This window comes from Natator depressus, chromosome 3, assembly GCF_965152275.1.
Source record: "Natator depressus isolate rNatDep1 chromosome 3, rNatDep2.hap1, whole genome shotgun sequence".
In the NCBI taxonomy this organism is placed as follows: Eukaryota; Metazoa; Chordata; order Testudines; family Cheloniidae; genus Natator; species Natator depressus.
The window spans coordinates 151,834,091-151,856,510 of NC_134236.1; the positions used below are offsets into that span (position 1 = coordinate 151,834,091).

Here is a 22,420-nt window from a genome sequence, read left to right on the forward strand (position 1 = left end):
CTCAGTGGACCCTTAGCTGAGGTGGCGGCTGAAATGCCTAAGGACCACATGAACAAGTATGAACTGTTTTAAAACCAAAGCGAGAGTCAGAATGGGGCTAACACCCGAGCATTCTCGTCGGAGGTTCAGAGCCCTAAGGTGGAAACCAGACATGTCATTTACCCGACATGCCTACCACATTGTGAAACATTGGGGTGCCTGGCTATCAGGAGCAAGTGTTAAATCTCCAGTAGATTTGCCCTTCCTAATGCAAATGGAACAATTCTTACAGGGTGTTCCTGAGGAAATAGAAAGATACATCCTAGATGGGAAGCCCAAAACTGTAATCGAGGCAGGAGAGATTGGAGCCAGATGGGTGGAGGTGGCAGAGAAGAAGAAAAGTGGTCGCAGTTGGAGCGGAGACCAGAAGGGACAACCTCAGACCACACCCTACTACCGGGGGCCGCCCAAGGCCCCACCTACCCCCCAAAGAACCCTCCAGACACCTTATCGTTTCGCCACACCGTTCTCCAGCAACCCACCTCGCCCCAGTGTCCCGTCAGCTGGACGATGTTTTAAATGTAACGAGCCGGGACATGTAAAGGCCAACTGCCCCAAAAACCCCAACAAATTACAGTTCATTGCACCGGAATCACACCAGAGGTCCGCAGGCCCAGATACCTCCCAGATACCCTTGGAGCGGAGGGAAACTGTGAGTGTGGGCGGGAAGAAGGTCACCGCGTGGAGGGACACCGGAGCACAGGTGTTGGCTATCCATGCTTCCTGAGTGGACCCCAATTTAATCAACCCAGAGATCCAAGTGACGATTCAACCCTTCAAGTCCAACTCTTTCAATTTGCCTACAGCCCAGTTGCCTGTCCAGTACCAGGGCTGGTCAGGAACGTGGACTTTTGCAGTCTATGATGATTATCCCATCCCCATGCTGTTGGGGGAAGACTTGGCCAATTACGTGAAGTCAGCCAAGAGGGTGGGAATGGTCACCCACAGCCAGACTAAACCAACCGTCACGCCTAGCGCTGTTCCGGAAACTTCTATCAGGACCCGGTCAGAGGTGATGGACCCGGACCCCAGGCCAATGTCTGCAACAGCAGTAGTGGATCCAGTCCCAGAGACCCAGACAGAGCCAGTCCCAGAACTGTAACCGGCACCAGCACCAGACCCATTGCCAGCAGTGAATCCAGTACTTGCAACCCCAACACCAGAGGGCCCCACCGAACCTGAACCAACAGCAGCCCATAACCCTACACAAGAGGCTCAGCCAGAGCCTGAACCCCAACATAGTGTCCCAGTGGAGAGCGGTTCACAGTCAACAGAAACAGCCCCATCCCCTACATCGCTTCCGGAGGGACCAAGCATAGGACCACAATCCAATGAGGAACTGATGTCTCCAGCATCAAGGGAACAGTTCCAGACCGAACAGGAAGCCGATGAAAGCCTCCAGAGAGCTTGGACGGCGGCACGGAGCAACCCACCGCCTCTCAGCTCTTCTAATTGATCCAGGTTTGTTGTAGAAAGAGGACTTTTATACAAGGAAACTCTTTCTGGTGGACACCAGGAAGACTGGCATCCTCAGAGACAGTTGGTAGTTCCAACTAAATACTGGGCCAAGCTCTTGAGCTTAGCCCACGATCACCCTAGTGGCCATACTGGGGTGAACAGGACCAAAGACCGTTTGTGGCGGTCATTCCACTGGGAGGGAATGGGCAAGGATGTTTCTACCTATGTCCGGTCTTGTGAAGTAAGCCAAAGAGTGGGAAAACCCCAAGACCAGGTCAAAGCCCCTCTCCAGCCACTCCCCATCATTGAAGTTCCATTTCAGCGAGTAGCTGTGGATATTCTGGGTCCTTTTCCAAAAAAGACAGCCAGACGAAAGCAGTACATACTGACTTTCATGGATTTTGCCACCCGATGGCCGGAAGCAGTAGCTCTAAGCAACACCAGGGCTAAAAGTGTGTGCCAGGCACTAACAGACATTTTTGCCAGGGTAGGTTGGCCCTCCGACATCCTCACAGATGCAGGAACTAATTTCCTGGCAGGAACTATGGAAAACCTTTGGGAAGCTCATGGGGTAAATCACTTAGTTGCCATTCCTTACCACCATCAACCAAATGGCATGGTGAAGAAGTTTAATGGAACTTTGGGGGCCATGATACGTAAATTCGTAAATGAGCACTCCAATGATTGGGACCTAGTGTTGCAACAGTTGCTCTTTGCCTACAGAGCTGTACCACACCCCAGTTTAGGGTTTTCCCCATTTGAACTTGTATATGGCCGCGAGGTTAAGGGGCCATTACAGTTGGTGAAGCAGCAATGGGAGGGATTTACACCTTCTCCAGGAACTAACGTTCTGGACTTTGTAACCAACCTACAAAACATCCTCCGAACCTCTTTAGCCCTTGCTAAAGAAAACCTACAGGATGCTCAAAAAGAGCGAAAAGCCTGTTATGATAAACATGCCAGAGAGCGTTCCTTCAAAGTAGGGGACCAGGTCATGGTCTTAAAGGCGCTCCAGGCCCATAAAATGGAAGCATCGTGGGAAGGGCCATTCACGGTCCAGGAGTGCCTGGGAGCCGTTAATTATCTCATAGCATTCCCCACTTCCAACCGAAAGCCTAAGGTGTACCATATTAATTCTCTAAAGTCCTTTTATTCCAGAGAATTAAAGGTTTGTCAGTTTACAGCCCATGGAGGAGACGACGCTGAGTGGCCTGTAGGTGTCTACTACGAAGGGAAAAGTGCTGGTGGTGTGGAAGAGGTGAACCTCTCCATGACCCTTGGGTGTATGCAGCGACAGCAGATCAAGGAGCTGTGCACTAGCTACGCGCCGACGTTCTCAGCCACCCCAGGACTGACTGAACGGGCATACCACTCCATTGACACAGGTAATGCTCACCCAATTAAAGTCCAACCTTTCGGGGTGTCTCCTCAAGCTAAAACTGCTATAGAACGGGAGATCCAGGATATGTTACAGATGGGTGTAATCCGCAGTGCATGGGCATCTCCAGTGGTTCTAGTTCCCAAACCAGATGGGGAGATACGTTTTTGCGTGGACTACCGTAAACTAAATGCTGTAATTCGCCCAGACAACTATCCAATGCCACGCACAGATGAACTATTAGAGAAACTGGGACGGGCCCAGTTCATCTCTACCTTGGACTTAACGAAGAGGTACTGGCAGGTACCGCTAGATGAATCCGCCAAGGAAAGGTCAGCCTTCACCATGCATGTCGGGCCTTATGAATGTAATGTACTCCCTTTCGGGCTGCGGAATGCCCCCGCCACCTTCCAAAGACTTGTAGATGGTCTCCTCGCAGGATTAGGAGAATATGCAGTTGCCTACCTTGACGATGTAGCCATCTTTTTGGATTCCTGGGCAGAACACCTGGAACATCTACAAAAAGTCTTGGAGCGCATAAGGGAGGCAGGACTAACTGTTAAGGCTAAGAAGTGTCAAATAGGCCTAAACAGAGTGACTTGCCTTGGACACCAGGTGGGTCAAGGAACTATCAGCCCCCTACAGGCCAAAGTGGATGCTATCCAAAAGTGGCCTGTCCCAAAGTCAAAGAAACAGGTTCAATCCTTCTTAGGCTTGGCCGGTTATTACAGACGATTTGTACCGCAATACAGCCAAATCGCCGCCCCACTGACAGACCTAACCAAAAAGAAACAGCCAAATGCCGTTCACTGGACTGAAGAGTGTCAGAAGCCCTTTAACCAGCTTAAAGCGACACTCATGTCTGACCCTGTACTAAGGGCCCCAGACTTTGACAAACCGTTCCTAGTAACCACAGATGCGTCCGGGCGAGGTGTGGGAGCAGTTTTAATGCAGAAAGGACCTGATCAAGAATTCCACCCTGTAATGTTTCTTAGCAAAAAACAGTCTGAGAGGGAAAGCAACTGGTCAGTCAGTGAAAAAGAATGTTACGCCATTGTCTACGCTCTGGAAAAGCTACGCCCCTATGTTTGGGGACGGCGTTTCCACCTGCAAACCGACCATGCTGTGCTACGGTGGCTTCATACCGCCACGGGAAATAAGAAAAAAACTTATTCGGTGGAGTTTAGCTCTCCAAGATTTTGATTTCAACATCCAGCACATCTCAGGAGCTTCTAACAAAGTGGCTGATGCACGCTCCCGTGAAAGTTTCCCAGAATCAACTGGTTAAAATCATCCTTGAGATGTGGAAAATATTGTTAGTCTTTATATACTTGGTAGTATATTTAGAGGTGCATGTGTCTTATTAATTCTGTTTTTCTTAGCGCTCCAGAAAGAAATCCCAGCCAGCGTTTCACCCTATCTGTGATTTGGGGGGCGTGTCATAAATATAAAGGGAAGGCTAACTGCCTTTAAATCCCTCCTGGCCAGAGGAAAAAACCTTTCACCTGTAAAGGGTTAAGAAGCTTGGATAACCTCACTGGAACCTGACCAAAATGACCAATGAGGAGACAAGATACTTTCAAAAGCTGGGAAGAGGGAGAACATCAAAGGGTCTGTGTCTGTCTGGGTGAGGCTTTTGCCGGGGACGGAACAGGAATGGAGTCTTAGAATTTAGTAAGTAATCTAGCTAGATATGCATTAGATTATGATTTCTTTAAATGGCTGAGAAAATAAGTTGTGCTGAATAGAATGAATATTCCTGTCTGTGTGTCTTTTTGTAACCTAAGGTTTTGCCTAGAGGGATTCTCTATGTTTTGAATCTAATTTTCCTGTAAGGTATTTACCATCCTGATCTTACAGAGGTGATCCTTTTCTTCTATTAAAATGTTTCTTTTCAAGAACTGAATGCTTTTTTTCATTGTTCTAAGGTCCAAGGGCTTGGGTCTGTGGTCACCTATGCAAATTGGTGAGGATTTTTACCAAACCTTCCCCAAGAAGTAGGGTGCAAGGGTTGGGAGGATTTTTTTTGGGAAAGACGTTTCCAAACAACGCTTTCTCAGGAACCCAGAGAAACGTTTGGTGGTGGCAGTGGAAAACCAAGGGCAAAGGGTAAAATAATTTGTACCTTGGGGAAGTTTTAACCTAAGCTGGTAAAAGTAAGCTTAGGAGGTTTTCATGCAGGTCCCCACATTTGTACCCTAGAGTTCAAAGTGGGGAAGGAACCTTGACAGCTAGTATTGTTAGTTTTTCTAGTTTAGTAATAGTTTATAGTAGTGCATGTAGTTAGTGATAGTTTGGTAACTTTTGTTTTTTAGAAGATAGTGCCTGGCGGCATTCCATCACTGGCTTCAAACATTGCCCATTGTGTGGGGTAGCTATCCCAAACAGTGATCCAGACATGCTCTGTCTCTTATGCCTTGGTGAGGGGCATATCAGAGAGAAGTGCGGTATTTGTTGCTCCTTTAAATGAAGAACACAAATCTCTAGAAACATATGCCTCAAACAGCACCTCAAGGAGCAGGTAGTATGATCTTCTTTGGCACTGAGGCCTATGGCAGGTCATTCAGCCTCACAACTGGCTTCTGAATGGTAACAAGTCTCAGACAGGCCTCTGACTCAGACTCCTCTCCACAGAAGAGAAGGAATCAATCCTCCTCTACAGGTCCTCCATGAAAGAGCTCCCATAAACTAGACAGGAGCGATGCCAAATCCAAGAGACTTTCATTCTACCTGAAAGAGAGATTATTGAACACTGCTAAAATTCCTCTGGTGCATAGGGTAGAGCCCGGCCTTCATCCCATGTCTCCTTGGTTCCAAGATGGAACCATACCAGTACTATACCATCGACTCCGACACTGTTACAGGGATGGCAGTTGAGTCCAGTACCAATAGACATGACTCCAGCACTGGTCCTTTTGGTGCCACTGCCCCCACAGCACTTTCAAGTGGCAACTGGCCTGCTTGGCCTATCCCAAGTTTTCCAATGGCACAAGAGTATAACTTAAGATCTGCCTTCAGCCATTCTGGTTCCATCCAGTTCTGCAACCTCTGCACGCAGTCCACCAATGGTACCAGTACTAGTTTCCACACAGAGAGACAATAAAAATGCTTCCCCGGCACCAACTTCGGTACCACGGTTTACCAGATTGGTACTGTCTCTGACTTTGACTTCTGTGCTGATGCTTTGTCCAGCGCCTCCAGTTTCAGGACCAAATTGGTCATCTGTTTTGATATCAGCACCAATAGAAAGGCTGTTCCTGGCAGTTTCAGGTAATTTGCCACCACTGTTTGTCCCTCCAATCCCACTCCTTCACTATGATTTGCATATGTTTGAGACTCTTGGACCACATGGTCTCATTTATTTATATACTGTTGCATTGAGAGGCTGCATCTGCGCATTCTCCAAAGATGACTGAAGTTGGTCTACCAACTGAATTTCCATTTATTATATAAGTTGACCAGGGTTCCCCAGCTGGCTCTGTTGTCCCCGTGTCACAGCCAAGTCATAGGCAGCCAGACCTAGTGATTAGAGCTGGGGTCCACAGTCATGGGACAGGAATCAAGAATCAGCCAGGTCAGGATACAAACTTGAGAGGAAAACCACAAATTGGTAACTGGAGTCATGCCAGGTCAGGATACCAGGGGTCAGAGGCAGGTGACAAACTGGAGATCAGAATCATGGGCCAAGAGTCAGAATCTGAAGGTTTTTCAGGACCTCATGGGGTTAGCTGATACTTCAGACATCCCATTAGAGATAATCCAGAATAAATAGCACAAGGCGTTGGACATTCTACAACTTGCTCGGTCAGGTAGACTAACCCTATCTATTAATGAAGGGCTGTTGCTCAGACCATATGACACATTTCTGTATCTATCTCTGAGACCTCCAAATGTGCAGGCAGGAGATACCAGGTACTGGTTAAGACTTAGGGATATTTTTTTCAACACTCCACTCACAGAGGTCCTGGGTTGTCCAGGTCATACATGAGAGTCAAAAAACAGCAGACCAGAGAAAAAATTCCAAAGAAACTGGACCTTTTGGGTTGTAAAGTCTACTTCTCATGAGCCTTCAACTTAGAATAATTAATTATCAAGCACTTGCAAAATATGACTTCCTACTGTGGGACAGACTCCCACCCCAATGGACATGTTCCCTAAGGAATATCAAGAGCAAGTAAGATCAACTATGATTGAGGGTCAACTCAACAGCAGAACAACACTCCGGACAGTGATTGATGTCTCAGATATGGTGACAAAGACCACAGCTATGGCTGTGACAATGAGGCGGTCATCCTGGTTCCAGATTTCTGGCATCCCTTGTGAAGTCCAAGTGACTATAAAGGACTTAGCATTTCAGTGGAATGATCTTCTCAACAATATAATTAATGAAGAATTATGTTATCTGAAAAATTCCTGCATGACCCTTTGTTTACTGGATTTCCATGTTCCAGCTCAGAATCACAAGCAATAGCAACAACAGTGGCCTCAGTTCTCATTCAGATACAGACCTCAACAGTTTTAAGAACACCTTTCAGAGCCACTGAGGAAGAGACAATGATTCCACTAAAGGCACTCATTGTTCTGCCCCTCGGCAGCCCCACAACAAGGGCAAGTGCCCAGAAACAGTACTGATGTGATTCTCGAGAGCACAGCTGGAGCATCTATGGATATGTCATCTCCTACTCAGTTTGGCAACTGCTTGTTTTATTTCAAGTAATCTTAAGTTGAGATTACCTTTGGCCAGTGGGTCTTCAAGATTTGTGAACAAGCAGTATCCCATCAAGTTTCAGACTGAGGCCATGTCTTTCTTTCCTCCCTGTCCCAATCTCTCTTCAGGGACACTTTTGCAACAAGAAGTCAACTCCTTACTACAGCTGGGAGCAATAGAGGTGGTACCTCAAGAATTCAGCTGGAAAGACTTTTACTTCCAGATTCTTAACCCCAAAGAAGAAAGGGGGATTTAGATGCATCCTAGACCTTTGATGTCTTAATCTCTTTATTCATAGTTTCAAATTCAGGATGGTTGCCTTAGCCTCTGTTATCCCCTCCTTGGATCCTTTGGACTGGTTCATGGCTCCCATCTTGCAAGATGCCTGTTTTCACAGCTCAATAATTCTGGCACACAGAACATTTCTAGAGTTTATGGTAGAGATATCTGAGTACAAATACAAAGTCCTACCCTTTAGCCTGTCCACCATTCCAAGGGTGCTTACCAAAGTTATCACCATGATTGAAGCCCAGCTAAGAAGGCAAGGAATCCAGATTATTTTACCTGCACAACTGGCTGATATGGGGCACATCCCTGCAGTAGTTCACTGGCTCCATTCAAAAGGCTCTCAGAACCTCTTTGTTACCCTATGTCTTGAGGTCAACAAGGACTAGTGGACACAATTGGATCAGGTATGCACAGATGTTCTGTTCTTCTCATCCCTTCCATCAAAGACCCTAATCATGGATGCCTACACCAACTTCAGGTTCAGTGGAAATGGCTGATGCCCAAGACTTCCCTTCACATCAGTATGCTAGAACTCAGAGCTCTTTGGCTGCCCCTCCTATGGAGACTTACCAAAGCAGTGCCTACAGACAATACCATGGCCGTGCATTACATGAATAGGCGAGGAGGAGCCTGGTTTTGCCCCGCAGTGTAAAGAAACCTTTCCTCTGTGAACTTGAAGTATTCGGCCTCATATCACCCTGACAGCTTTCCATCTTCTGGGTCTTCAGAACACTATGATAGATTGGCTCAGCAGAGACCTCTCAGAAAACCCTAAATGATCCCTCAAATTTTGTTGTCCAAAGTTCATTCCACAGAAGGGAATACCGGGTGATAGTTCTATACATGACATGCCACAACAACAGATGCCAGAGGTTTTGCTCCAGAGGAGGTAAGAGCCCAGGATCCCTCACAGATGCCTTCCTCTTCCCTTGGACTGCAGACCTCATGTATGTTTTTCTAACAATATCCATGATCTCCAAAGTCTTGTGGAAGCTTGGATAAGACTCAGACTGCCAATCTGATAGCCTCATCTTGGGCCAGGCAGCTCTAGTACTCAGACTTGATGAGGCTTTTGATTTAGAAGCCAATCACTTAACTGGCCCTGCTTGACTTACTCTTTCAGGTCTACTGTCAGGTCCTCCATTCAGACCCAGACTCTATATGTTACAGCCTGGGTGCTGACTGATTGATTGACCTCTGCTGAAAGGAATTGCTCAGTGGCAATCCTAAACTTCTTGCTTCAGAGTTGGAAGCCTTCCACAAGACAAATTTACTAATTCAAATAAGACCTTTCTCTGTGTAGTCTGAACAGCAGCACCTACACTTCTGCAAACAATGGTCCCAAATATATTGAACTGTTTACTCCTCACTGAAACAGTCGGGAATGTCTCTTAGCTTGATTAAGGGTCATCTCCCTGCTGGAGGGACACACATTGTTCTCTCAGTCTACTGTACTGAGATTTCTTAAGGGACTGACTTATGCCTTTTCACCAGTCAGAGAACCCCTTGCTCCCTGGGATCTCAGTGTAGTGCCAACTTGCTTAATGGTTCCTCCCTTCAAGCCAATGGCTCCCTTCTGATACTGTCACCTTTCCATGAAGACATCTTTCCTGTTGGCCATAGCATGGGCCAGGAGAAAAGGGGAAATTCAGGCCCTCCTGGCAGAATCCTCCATACAGTCTTTCACAAGGATAAGATCACCCTGAGGTCTCATCCTAAATTCCTGCCTAAGGTTGTCTCAGACTTTCACATTAATCAATCTATTAATCTACCAGCCTTTTTTTCCCCACGGATCTCATTCTTACCTGACCAGAGTAAAACTTCATACACTAGATGTGTTTAGAACATTGTCCTTTTCCATGGCCAAGATTAGATTAGATTAGACCTCACCAAGACTATTTGTTGTATTTGCAAAATGGAAAGGGGACAACCAAGTTTTTCACAGAGACTGTCCAAATTGGTTTTGGACTTTATACATTCTTGCTATGGATTAGTGAAGCAAGATTCACCTGGTCACATAAGGTCTTATTCAACCTGAGTTCAGGCAGCCTCTGCCAGTCTTTGACCAATGTTCCCTTGACTGAGGTTTGTAGAGCGGTAATTTAGAAATCAGTCCATACTTAGACCATTCACTATGCCTTGGTACAGGCCTCTAGATCAGACGCAAGCTTTGGTAGAGTGGTCCTTCAATTGATATTTCAGTAGGACCCCTCTTAGACATGTCCAAGAGCGGTGTACTGCTTGCTAGTCACCAAAAATAGTGCGGATAATCACTCTAGAAGAAAGTACAATTATTTATATCACAGTAACTCTGGTTCTTTGAGATGTATTATCTGCACATTTTCCATTACTTGCCCTCCATCCCTGCTAAATCAGAGTCCTGACACTTGGGATTCTTATTGGCAAAGGAACTGATAGGCAGTTGAGACCACCCTGCCCTTTATATCCTCAGCTGGTCACAAGGGCTGCCAGAGTGCAGGAATGGCCCAAAGTACACTGCTATCTCAAAATAATCGAATCTCACACATGTTGGGTACATCTACATCAAGAGTGGAATCTTATTTTTATTTTGTTTTAAGTGGTTTCGTCTTCATGGACTTTAAAGTAACTTTTTTTTATCAGATGATTCTGGTGATTCATTTTATCAGATGATTTTTTTATCCAGATGATTCTGGACTTCAAGCTCTTTGACTTATAGACGAATTCCCAAATAGAAAAATTACTGTAAATCCCTTGTTTTTGAGAAGGAACTGGAGGTGTTGAAACTAATAACTGATAAGTTTATTCAAACTTACTTTAAATCTTGCTGATGGATGAATGCTGAGTGACTGGTTGTTGCTAGATTTCTTTTTCAATTAGCTATTTTTGTAGGACTTTTATGATGAACATTCTGCAATCTTGTGACCCAATGTCATCTCAGGTCTTTCATTCAGATAAAACAATGCCAGTTTTCTCAAAAGTGGTCTCATGAATTTGTATTTTTGATATTTTTAGGTGTTCACAGACATCAGTCTCTATGGTATTCAAAATACCAAATATTTTTAAATTGCTGATTTAATCAGGACTTTTCCAAATCTAAAGATGACCTAATTTGAATCAGATTAGACCAGCTTGCATGGCTCCAAGATAGCCTTGCACCTGATTAGTTCAAATATCTTGGAGGGAGGTGCTGCAAGGTGGCATAAGCAAAGTTTGCAAGTCATAAGAATCAAGGATTAGGCTGAGAAGTCCAGCCTTTTCGGTCAGTAAGTCACATGAGAGGAGACTGATGTTCCAGAATCTCTGAGATCTTGAGGAGAGGAAGTCACAACATCAACACACAGGCTATGCCAGCCTTTGACCAATCTTCCTGCATCTGAAGAAAGTCTGCTAGTGAGAAGCACTGTGCCAGCAGAACATTACTGTCTGGCTTCTTGACTGCAGTTCTAGCTCTTCCTCTATGAGAGACCGGAAGACTGAGAGAACTGAAGAGGTTGCAACCCCTTATTATCTTAAGTATCTTAATTTTCCTTTTTCTACTTTTATTAGCTAAGAAACAGCCCAGCCATTTTATATTCTTTAATTTTAGGATGTGAAAGTGTAGTATGTACATGCACAGGCCCGCCGACAGCAATTCTGGTCCCCAGGGCAGAACAGTCAGTGGGCACTCTTCCAGCACGGCCAGGGCTTCCACATGCCCACTTGGCTGCCTTCGCTACTGCTGATACCACCCATTGCATGCCTAGGAGCTCTGCAGCCCGCCAGGGCAATTTAAAAGGGCCCAGGGCTCCCGGGCCCTTTTGAATCGTCCAGGCCCCTGGGCAATTGCCCCTTTCCCCCTTCCCCCCGACCCCAACCCCCCGTCAGCAGGCCTGTACATGCATGTATGTCTGAGCACCCATAAAGACCACAAGGGGAAGGCACCAAAAAAGGAAAGATCCCCAAGTTTAAACAGCCCTAAATATTGTCTCATAGACTATATGAATAGTTTTATCTTTAAAAGTCTTGATGATATACTTTAAATTATCTGTAATTTCTGGTAAATAAGAGTTGCCCAACCTTCTGCTTTTCAAGAGTGTTTCATTAAAAATCTGTATTATAATATCTCTGTTGTGGAGAAGGAGGAAAAGGTTAGCCACCACATAAGAATAGAATTCTAGGAAGGAAGCATTATAATTGGCTTCTCGGGTTGTGATTTAGACATTAAACCAGGGGTGGCCAGCCTGTGGCTCTGGAGTCACATGAAGCTCTTCAGAAGTTAATATGTAGCTCCTTGTATAGGCACCAACTCCGGGGCTGGAGCTACAGGCACCAACTTTGCTGTGTGCCGGACGGTGCTCACTGCTCAACCCCTGGCTCTGCCATGGGCCCTGCCCCAACTCCACCCCTTCCCACACCCCTCCCCCATAGCCTGTAGTGCCCTTGCTCTTCCCCCTCTCCCCCAGAGCCTCCTGAACGCAACGAAACAGCTGATCGGGAGGTGCGGGGAGGGAACAGGAGGCTGTGATCGGCCGGGCTGCAGAAGGGTGGGAGGCGCTGGGAGCAGGGTGGGGGAGCTGATGCAGGGGCTGCTGATGTATTACTGTGGCTCTTTGGCAGTGTACATTGTTAAATTCTGGCTCCTTCTCAGGCTCAGGTTGGCCACTCCGCATTAAACCATTTGCTTTCAGTATTAAACTCTTGACCTGCTTTAAACCAAAGATCTGATAGACTTTAGTGTAAAAATCTTTAGTTGGGATTTATAACCAAATATTCAACCACCTTTTTAGAATCCTCTTTAGAATTTATAAGCATTGATTTTGATATTCATTTCATTTAATTAATTTGATGGTTAAATTCCAATCCAATATTGAATCTAATTTATTGATTTGATTTTGATTTAATTGTTGTAATGTTCCATTTTTAGTTTAATATTACTATTAACAGCTTAGCTTTGATTGTTTTGTTGATTTTTCTTTTGTTTAAATTTTTAAATAAAATGATATTGAACCACATTTCTTTCAATAAGCAGTGTCGGTCCAGCACTTTTGAGGATCTTCTTGGGTGTTGGCTAGTTAAACTAAAACCTGACCATAATTTCCCATAATTAGTCATTGATTCTCAGCTGCTGTAAGGGGGGACCGAAATGTCCCATTTCTGGCTGAGGTAACATTTCTTGTGGTATAGGCATTGCAGACGAAATTAAAAATGCAGGTACAATTATTTCAGATCATTAAAATGACAATTTTTTAAAAAAAATGTTACTTCATTGAGTGACTTAGAATAATTTTCTCTCCTTTATTTTACCTTCTCCAATTTACTTCTTTTACATTTCTTTTAACCTTTGGATTATATGAATAAAGGATCTAAATATTTTTATTTGTTGCAGGAATGTAAAGAGATAGTTGCATATTTCAGTCATCAGTTATTAGACAGTCTGTTGAAAGCCACCCGGCTATCTTTGGATACTCTTAAAAAAAGAATGTTTGTTTCAAAGTAAGTTGCAAGTGAAGTAGTACTTCAATAAAACAGCTTAGAGAGTAATACTGAGGTAGTATTATGAAAATCCATTTGGTTTCTTTATCTTTGTTACCAAGAATTTATACGAAAGACTAAGGGGAAAATGCATTTATGTTCATTGATTGTAATTCTTTTCTTCTAGTACCAACAGATGCTACACATCCTTTTTCCATGAACCAAAGCCTTCTACCTTTTTAATATACCTTCCTGTTTTCAATAGACAAAATAAAGGGTTTTGGCAGTGTAACATATTTCAAATTCATTATTTTTTTGTTCATTTTTTCTAGTGGCACTCCCAATACACTAGGTGGTTTCCGGAAATTGGAGAAAGAATTAACCTTGCTTTACATAGCTCACATTCTAACAATGGATAAACAGATTAACAAAGGCTTTTTCCTTCAATCCTTCAACCAAGATTTTCCTTCAATCCTAAAGAAGGTCATCCTGGTGAAGGTTTTGATAGCAGATGTATCTGTGAATGCCATGTGCTTTGACTTTAGAACAGTGAACTCAAACTCTGAAGCCAAGTGCTAGATCTGATTTCATCCACAGATAACGAACAAACACTCTAAGCAAATATCTTGTGCTTCCAAGTTCAAAGAATCCCTACTTTTCTGAGAAAAGATGGTGAAACAATTGTAGCTTACAATGCCCCAACCCAAACAGTTGCTTCCTCTCTCAGCCAACAAACCAAGAAGAGAATAAAAGTTTTCCTCTACGCAGAGTCACTCCTTTTGCTCATACTCAGGGCAAAGGAGAACACTTGCAGTGTGTTCTTGGATTGCAGATGCAATCCTTGGAGTAGAATCTAGGATTCCAAGACTAGAGTTATCTCAGATGCCCCCTAGACATGGCATCAACTATCCACAGAGATTTGGGCCAGTTTTGTAATCAGAGCAGACACTTTGGGGAAACTGTCCTTGCTTAGGAGATTGGTCCTTCCCCACTTCATGCAGCAAAATGTGGGAAATATCCCTTTGGAAGGACTGGAGTTGTTCAGTGAAAAGACACTTAGCACTCTAGAAATTAAAGGATTCCTGATCAATCCTGGTCTGTCTACCAATCTTCCTATGGAAGACCCTTTTCCATTTTCAACGTAAGGGACAACAGTAATAGTAGGCTATGGTTTGGTTCACAGGTTCCTCAATGAGACAGTCGTTTACTAGAAGATAAAGGTCTAGACATTAGAAAAAAAAAGTCTTTATATGGTTCAATTTCTGAATCTTCCTCCAAGATGCAAATCTAAGGACACTCTTGAATTTTCTAAACTTCTGGATTTTAATTTCCCTTCCATTTCTTCTTGAGGAATCATGATTTTTTTCATGATGGCATGGAGTTGTACCTCAGACAAATGGATTTTGGAAATTCTCTGACAAGGCTGTGTAATCCAACTCCTACACATGACATCTGGCCACTGCCTACCTTCAGAGATCTTCCCATTGTAGATATATATAAAGCAGCTACTCTTCACATTTTTACAAAGCATTGTTGCTTGGGTTTGGCTTCAAGTTTCAGGTGTCCCATACCCAAGATTTATTTCCAAGGTAGGGAAGTCCAAATTCTCGCTATAGCCCTACCACCACTGCCAAGAAAATAAAAATTTTCAGGATGCGCTTTTTCTTTATTTGACCAATTTCCTTTCAATATATTTTTTTCTTGCTAATTACTGTCTCCTTCTACAGACTTTAATGTATCTAGTTTCTTGTGTTGGACATTTAAGAGGTGTTCTATCATTGTGCTTATTGCAGCTTTATCAATTTCGGGGGGGGGAGGGGGAGGAATGGGGGACATGATTCATACTTTTGGCTGCAAAGTGAAATCCTGGCCCCATTGCAGTCAATAGGAGTTTTGGCTTTCAGTTCAGTGGAGCCAGAATTTCAGCACAGATATCCTGCACAGATGGAATCTTGAGAGAAGGAAATTACTTAGTAGTTTTTCTGGTTCACTAAATATATCATCTTGCAGAATTCTCACTCACCTAGCCACTGCATTTTAGGATTTGTAAACTGTCTGTTTTAACATGTCCTGATTCTTGCAACTTGTTTTCACTTTTTTTTTCTTTGGGGGTATGTTTTAATCATGTGTTGATCATTTTGTAATGGTGTATCATCCTGGAAATTTCACTTTCCACCCTATTGAAGGACCTGATTGAAATGCTTGGTGAGCAGATTTCATTATTTTGGAGAGCCTTCTGTCACACTTAAACAAGTACTGACTGGAAGGCTCTAAGGGCAGTGGCTAGGTCCAGGGTGACATGTGGCTATCTTTGGTGGGGATGGTGGTGCTCTTGGCTGCTACCACTACCCTTAGACATTAAAAACTTTTAGAACTAGGGGCATTCTGTCTGTCCTGTGTTACAGATCCTGGGGTGAGAATTCTCCAAAATGATTTCAGAGATGCCAAATTTCAAGGGAAGTAATTTCCTTTAATAGTAACTCAAATGATGATGGCATTATAATTGAAAAGTTTTATGGTGAAGTATATATAATGTATTTCAATTTTATTTTCGGCACCAGCACCTTTGGACGAACAGCTTTTTTTGCTCAGGCAAGCAAATCTGAAGAGGTTGTTTCTTTCCTAAAAGCTGAAGTGCATCTTGCTATTCCTAATGTGGTAAGCAATATGTGATATTATATTTAGCAAAGTAAGAAGATGTTATCTAAGAATTACATTTCCATATCCCCACTTTTGAGATGTGTGATACCTGTGCTGACCTTGAAACCTTCTAAAAGAACAGTGACTGCTGGGGCAAGGCAGGTGTCCCCTTGGTAAAATGTGTTCACACCCCGACATCCTCAGTTCCCTCTTACAGTGGCTAGCTGCAGGCGTCAGGACCATTTATAGAGTGTTGTAGTATTGGTCAGCAACTATATTTCATATTTGTTCATTTCTGTTCTTTTTGATTATTGTAGTTGGCTGTTAATTTCTCCCTTATTTTTGGTTTTTGAAATGTTAGATTGGTTCTTTTTTATATTGACTCTTTGGCTGTTTTATGACTTTAGGCCTTGGTGTGGTTATGTGATTGTGTTGATAGTTTTTGTTGTTGTGGTGTTTTTGTCATGGCCACCATCTTTAAAGGCACATCACCTCACTTGTATTACGAACAATGGAAAATGGTGATCATTTGAAAAAGAGAAATTCTTCGTAGGTTTCTCTGAAGTTTTTATGCACCAGCCTGTGCTGACAGATAAACTTTGTTATGAAAATTAATGCCAAAAATTGCCATTAATACTAAATACTTATTTTCAAAAGTAATCCATTTCACCAGATCTATTTAACAGGGAAGGTAGATGAGAGTCGCAAACTAGGGTGTGTGCATGTGGGTTTTTTTAGAGATTCATGAGGAAGGTGGAGACTGGAGTATGAATATATAGGGAAGTTTAAGGAGGTGCAACAGGTAGGGGGAATTTGAAGTAAAGGAGGGAAGGGGTATACTCTCTAGCTGCTTTGCAGTGATCTGGCTAAAGAAAGTGGCTTTAAATCCTGCATAACTGGACAAATATGTTCAGGCTGTTTTATGCTACTCTAGAGTGGCATAAAGCAGCTGGAGCATACTGGTGAATCTAGCCATGAAAATTATATATTTAAAACGTGATTTGAGATTGATACTACTTATCTTAAAATCTCTAGAAATGTCACATGGTAGTATTCTTTGAATTTCTTATGTAGTGTTAATATATGAAAACTGTAATTAAAACCAAAAATTTACATTTTCTGACAAAAACTGTGTTGAGATGGAGTTAAATACATTACAGGGATGTTGTAATTATCCCCAAACCAAATATTGTTCTTTGAGATTTTTTTTTTGCACATGGATCTTACTTCAAGGTGCATGTGTGCTCCATGAACATGAGATTGTGGTTTTTTTGATCAGCGGCGTCCACTGGGGTTGCATCTGCACCCTACATATTGTCCCTCACTTCTTTTTTTTTTATCACCCATGGCAGCTGAGATGGAACTTAGGATATGTCCACCTGCTTCCCCACAATCCTTTATTATAGATTCAGTGTCTTGTGTAGTAGTTAGGTCTTTATTACTAGTTATGCTTATTGTTTTACTTTTATATAGCCAAAACCCACACATTTTTATTAGGTTTTAGTTAGGGCCAGGGCCTTCTCAACACCAAGACCTTTCAGCCTCATGGCAGAAGCTAAGTCCCCATGTTTTAAATCTTGACCACCTTCTTCAGGTGCTTGGCTATATATATTTCACTGTTGGTGTGCATGCGCCCAATGCACCTGAGTTCAGATTCTTTTGGCCAGCAGTGTCCGTTGATTCCAAGATTCTGACTTGTGTCTGTCTATACAGCTGGCTCACAGGAAGTACATGTGATTCCTAGTAGGAAAGACTTACTACCAGTGCAGGTTCACTAAGGGCCTTGCAGTGGTGGCAACACATTTAAGAAGGCGCGGCACACAAATATACCCATGTCTCAATGACTGGTTGATCAGAGAGAAATCACCTCATCAAGTAGCACAGTTCAAACATTCTTCAGTCTGTTCTCACTGGGGTTCAGAATAAACAAGGCCCCCGTTCACTATAACCCTTATCATAGAATACATAGGGATGCTGCTGGATTCAAATTCAGCAAAAGTGTATTTCCCATGGTAAAGATTCCAGACTATAGTGGACTTCATTACCCAATTACAGGTTCACCAAAACATCAATAAGGATGTGCCTCAGGCTTCTGGGAACATGGTCTTCTGAACATACATGACACAGTTTGCTAGACTTCACCTATGTTCCATACAGGGGTAGTTAAAAATCAATGTATTTTCCCAGAAAGAATCACATGGACATGCACGTGACCTTTGCAAATGAAGTTATCTTCTTATTAGACTGGTAGAAAGACCCACATCAAGTGGAAAAGGGGTTCACTTCTCCCGGCTTCTGTCTACCAAGAATCTAGTGACAGATGCCTCCATTCAAGGATGGGAAGCTCACTCAGATTACCGATAAATACAAGACCACTAGTAGTTTTAGCATATTATTTCAATAGAACTACCAGTTTTAGGAAGTCATTTTGGTTATTTGTTTCTTACACTATGACCTTTATGATTCTTAGTATTTCTGCCCAGACTTTTTCCAGGAGTGTTAAACAATGTATCATTTAATGTTATGAGTGAGCAGTAGTCCCTGTGGCACTGTTGTAAGGTTTCATTGTACTAGGGCAGTGGCAGTGTCTTTTGCTTGCCTTAAACATGTTTCTATTGAAGAAATCTGTAAATCTGCTCCTTGGAAGTCAGTCCATATCTTTAATAAATATTATGCTTTGGATTTGCCTTCAAGAGCAGATTTAGATTTGATGATGCGTCAAACTTTATTTAATTAGGACTCTGTTCTACATCCTGAGTTTTCAGCACTGCTTGCCATACTACTCACAAGTGGGAATATGCAGAGCCACTCAAAGAAGAAATGAAGGTTACTTACTTGTAACTAATATTCTTCTAGATGACTCTCCATATTCACCCTTCCCTCCCACCTTCCCCTCTTTCTTAGAGTTATATTATGGTTTCTCTATGTTGGTAGTGGAATGAACTGAGGCAGAAAACAGTGCAGAACCCCTATATAGACTCACCCTCAGAACGTTAAGGTACATTGAGGAGAGAGACAGGAGGGGGCATATGTGTGCTCTAATGGGTGCTGCTTGCAGACAGTTCTACCATTAGCCTGCAGTGGACAGCACATAACCCGTAAGTGTGAATGTGCAGAGTAATTGTGAAGAACTCCAGGTATAAGTAAATAACCTTCATTTACTACAATTTAAGTAACCTCTTTATGAATCCAACAAATTTAATAAATATTAAATTTAAAAGAAATGCAAACATACTGAGATATGGAAATGCACATTTAGGGCACCCAGACTACCTTATCTCTGCCTCATAGTGACACTGTGGTGGGGGGGGGGGAGGAGGAGAAAAATCTGCGTCTTTAAAAAGAAATTTAATCTAATCTGGGACCAAAAACATGAATATGCCTAAATCATAATCATATGATTATTGCATTGTGACACTACAGGACATTTTCAGAAATGGTCTTTGTCAAGGTTCCTTCCCCACTCTGAACTCTAGGGTACAGATGTGGGGACCCGTATGAAAGATCCCCTAAGCTTATTCTTACCAGCTTAGGTTAAAAACTTCCCCAAGGTACAAACTTTGCCTTGTCCTTGAACAATATGCTGCCACCACCAAGTGTTTTAAACAAAGAACAGGGAAAGAGACTACTTAGAGAAGTCTTCCCCAAAATATCCCCCCAAGCCCTACACCTCCTCTCCTGGGGAAGGCTTGATAATGATATCCTCACCAATTGGTACAGGTGAACACAGACCCAAACCGTTGGATCTTAAGAACAATGAAAAATCAATCAGGTTCTTAAAAGAAGAATTTTATTTAAAGAAAAGGTAAAAGAATCACCTCTGTAAAATCAGGATGGTAAATACTTTACAGGGTAATCAGATTCAAAACATAGAGAATCCCTCTAGGCAAAACCTTAAATTACAAAAAGACACAAAAACAGGAATACACATTCCCTCCAACACAGCGAATTTTACAAGTCAAAAAACAAAAGGAAATCTAACGCATTTTCTAGCTAGATTACTTACTGACTTTACAGGAGTTGGAAGGCTTGCATCCTTGATCTGTTCCCGGCAAAGGTATCACTCAGACAGACCAAACTTTTTCCCCCCTTCAGATTTGAAAGTATCTTGTTTCCTCATTGGTCATTTTGGGTCAGGTGCTAGCGAGGTTACCTTAGCTTCTTAACCCTTTACAGGTGAAAGGATTTTGCCTCTGGCCAGGAGGGATTTTATGGCACTATATACAGAAAGGTGGTTACCCTTCCCTTTATATTTATAGGTTTCAGAGTAGCAGCCGTGTTAGTCTGTATTTGCAAAAAGAAAAGGTACACCTTTTCTTTATATTTATGGCAGTCTTGGTCCTGGTAATGATGCTGAGGAAGTTGAGGTCAGCTTTGCAAAGTGAAGTGAAGGTTTTTGAACCTGTATCTGTCTTTGTCAGCTCCTTCAAGGATTCCAGCCAGGAACCTTGGATAATTCAGCTTCTCTCATGGCTTCTCCTGAATTAGAAGGATCTGAAGCCTAGCCTGTCAATCCTTGCAATTCATAGGTGTGAAGGTCTGACAGATCTCACACTGGTTGGGGGGATGAGCTTCCTCAGACAGAATAGTTAGCTGGAGACGGCACCCAACTTCAGAAATATTCCTGGGCAGGAGGTGCAATCCTTTAATTTTGGGGGGAAGGGTCAGCACAAGCAATGGCATTGAGTAGTTGGACACAAGAAAGGTAATATTCTGTGGCTGGCAATGGGGCAATGTCGCACATATCCATCCCTGAGTAAAACAGAGCTCTGGACAATTGTGATTCAGAGGGGTGCTTCTGAGTCACAATTGTTTTGAACTCCTACTGGGCTGGCACAGCTATGCAGCACCCTTAGCAAGGACTATAACGAAAGGCTCAATGTAGCCCTTGGAAAATTAGGTTATGGTGCATTTATTTAAACAACATTTTTTATATTTTGTGCAGGTAATGGTTCCTAGTTTAGATGATATACAGCAAGCCATCAATCGCATGATCCAATTAACACTGGAAGTAAGTCGTGGAGTCGCACACTGGGGACAGCAACACTTACAAAAATCTAGTATATTACTGAACAGAAATGTACCTGTTGTCTCCTCATCACCCAGTATGGTAGCAGGGAAAACAGCCAAAAAAGAAGAAAGTAAGGTTTTTTGCTTACTTTAACTTTTTTCTTCTAATAAAATGTCTTTGCTTCTGAATATTTCATGATTATTCTCATTTGGTTTGAAAGGGACCTAGTGTGTATTCTTTTGGATTATCTTAGCTATTTTTACTTTAATTTAGTCAGTTGTATTTAACAGAAGTGGGTATTTCATGCTCATGAAAGTAGTAGTAAACTACATAATAATCAGATAAACTACTGCATTATGTAAATATTGTCACAGTATAGGTTTCCCCTTGAACTTCAAGCAACATAAACTCGTTAGTGATACCTTTATGTACTGCTCCTACTTTCTTACTACTGAAGAATGTAGTACATCATGTTATTGGATAAAATAAAGAGTTATGCAAACTTCATTCACTGGGTGGTTAACATGGGAAAGAGAGGCAGTGCTGCTGTTAGGATTCAGGATTCACTAACATTACAATTGAAAGATTTCATTATTATCTGTATTCCTAAAGTGGACATATACAGAATTGTCCTATTACCAGCATTATTAAGAGAGAGGAAGGATGCTAGAGTGGTTAGGGCACTGGGTAGTATTTATGAGACCGGGGTTCAGTAACCTGCTCCACCACAAGCTTTCTGTCTGTGCTTCAATTCTGCATCTGTAAATTCAGGACAGCAGTACTTCTGTAACTCACAGGAGTGTAGTAAGGATAAATACATTAAAGATTGTAGGATGCTTGGATGCTGAGGTGATGGTGGCCATATAAGTAACTAAGATAGGTGACTAGATTGTCATTTAAATCACGAGGGGCATATGTTGCACAGAATTTTTAGAGTTCATTTAATATGCCATGATATGAGAGAATGTAGAAATGCATAGAGCATTACTGGTAGGGCTGGCCTTAGGGCAGGGCAATGTGGGCACCCACCCAGGGTGCTGTAGTCGGGGGGCACCGTGGTGCATAGGCCAGGGGCTTGGGCTTCCCCTTGCTGCCTGTGGGGTGCAGCCTGGCATCGCAGGAGTGTTGCGTACACTTCCCTGCTCTTGAGCGAAGGTCACCTGCTCACTGCTCCACGTGGTTTCCCAGCCTGGCTCCAAGTCGTGCCTCCACACTCTGTGACTGTGAGCCAGGCTCTTCCCCGCGTCCTTCCCCCAGATTGTCCCAGTCCAGTGGAAGGTGAGTGGGGTGTCTCAGCCAGCCAATGGGAGCTAGAAGTTGCCAGCCTCTTCCAGGTTGGGATGGGAAGGGAAGGGACTGGGAATTAAAACTGCAGGGCAGAGAGATCAGTAAGTCTTAGGGGGTCCTGACCCCATGTCCCAGGTTCCAGCCCCCCACAGCTCCCAGGGGACCCCCTCTCTATGCC

At 43.1% G+C, this 22,420-nt stretch overlaps 1 protein-coding gene across 1 annotated transcript in view; it reads left to right on the forward strand.

Annotated features, from left to right (window-relative positions):
- DNAH8 (dynein axonemal heavy chain 8) overlaps positions 1-22,420 on the forward strand; it is a 577,557-nt gene that overhangs the window by 173,815 nt on the left and 381,322 nt on the right. The window contains exons 23-25 of the mRNA XM_074949111.1: positions 13,219-13,325; positions 15,860-15,962; positions 20,890-21,085. Of these exons, the coding sequence (XP_074805212.1) occupies positions 13,219-13,325; positions 15,860-15,962; positions 20,890-21,085 (406 nt within the window). The remainder of the gene's footprint in view (positions 1-13,218; positions 13,326-15,859; positions 15,963-20,889; positions 21,086-22,420) is intronic.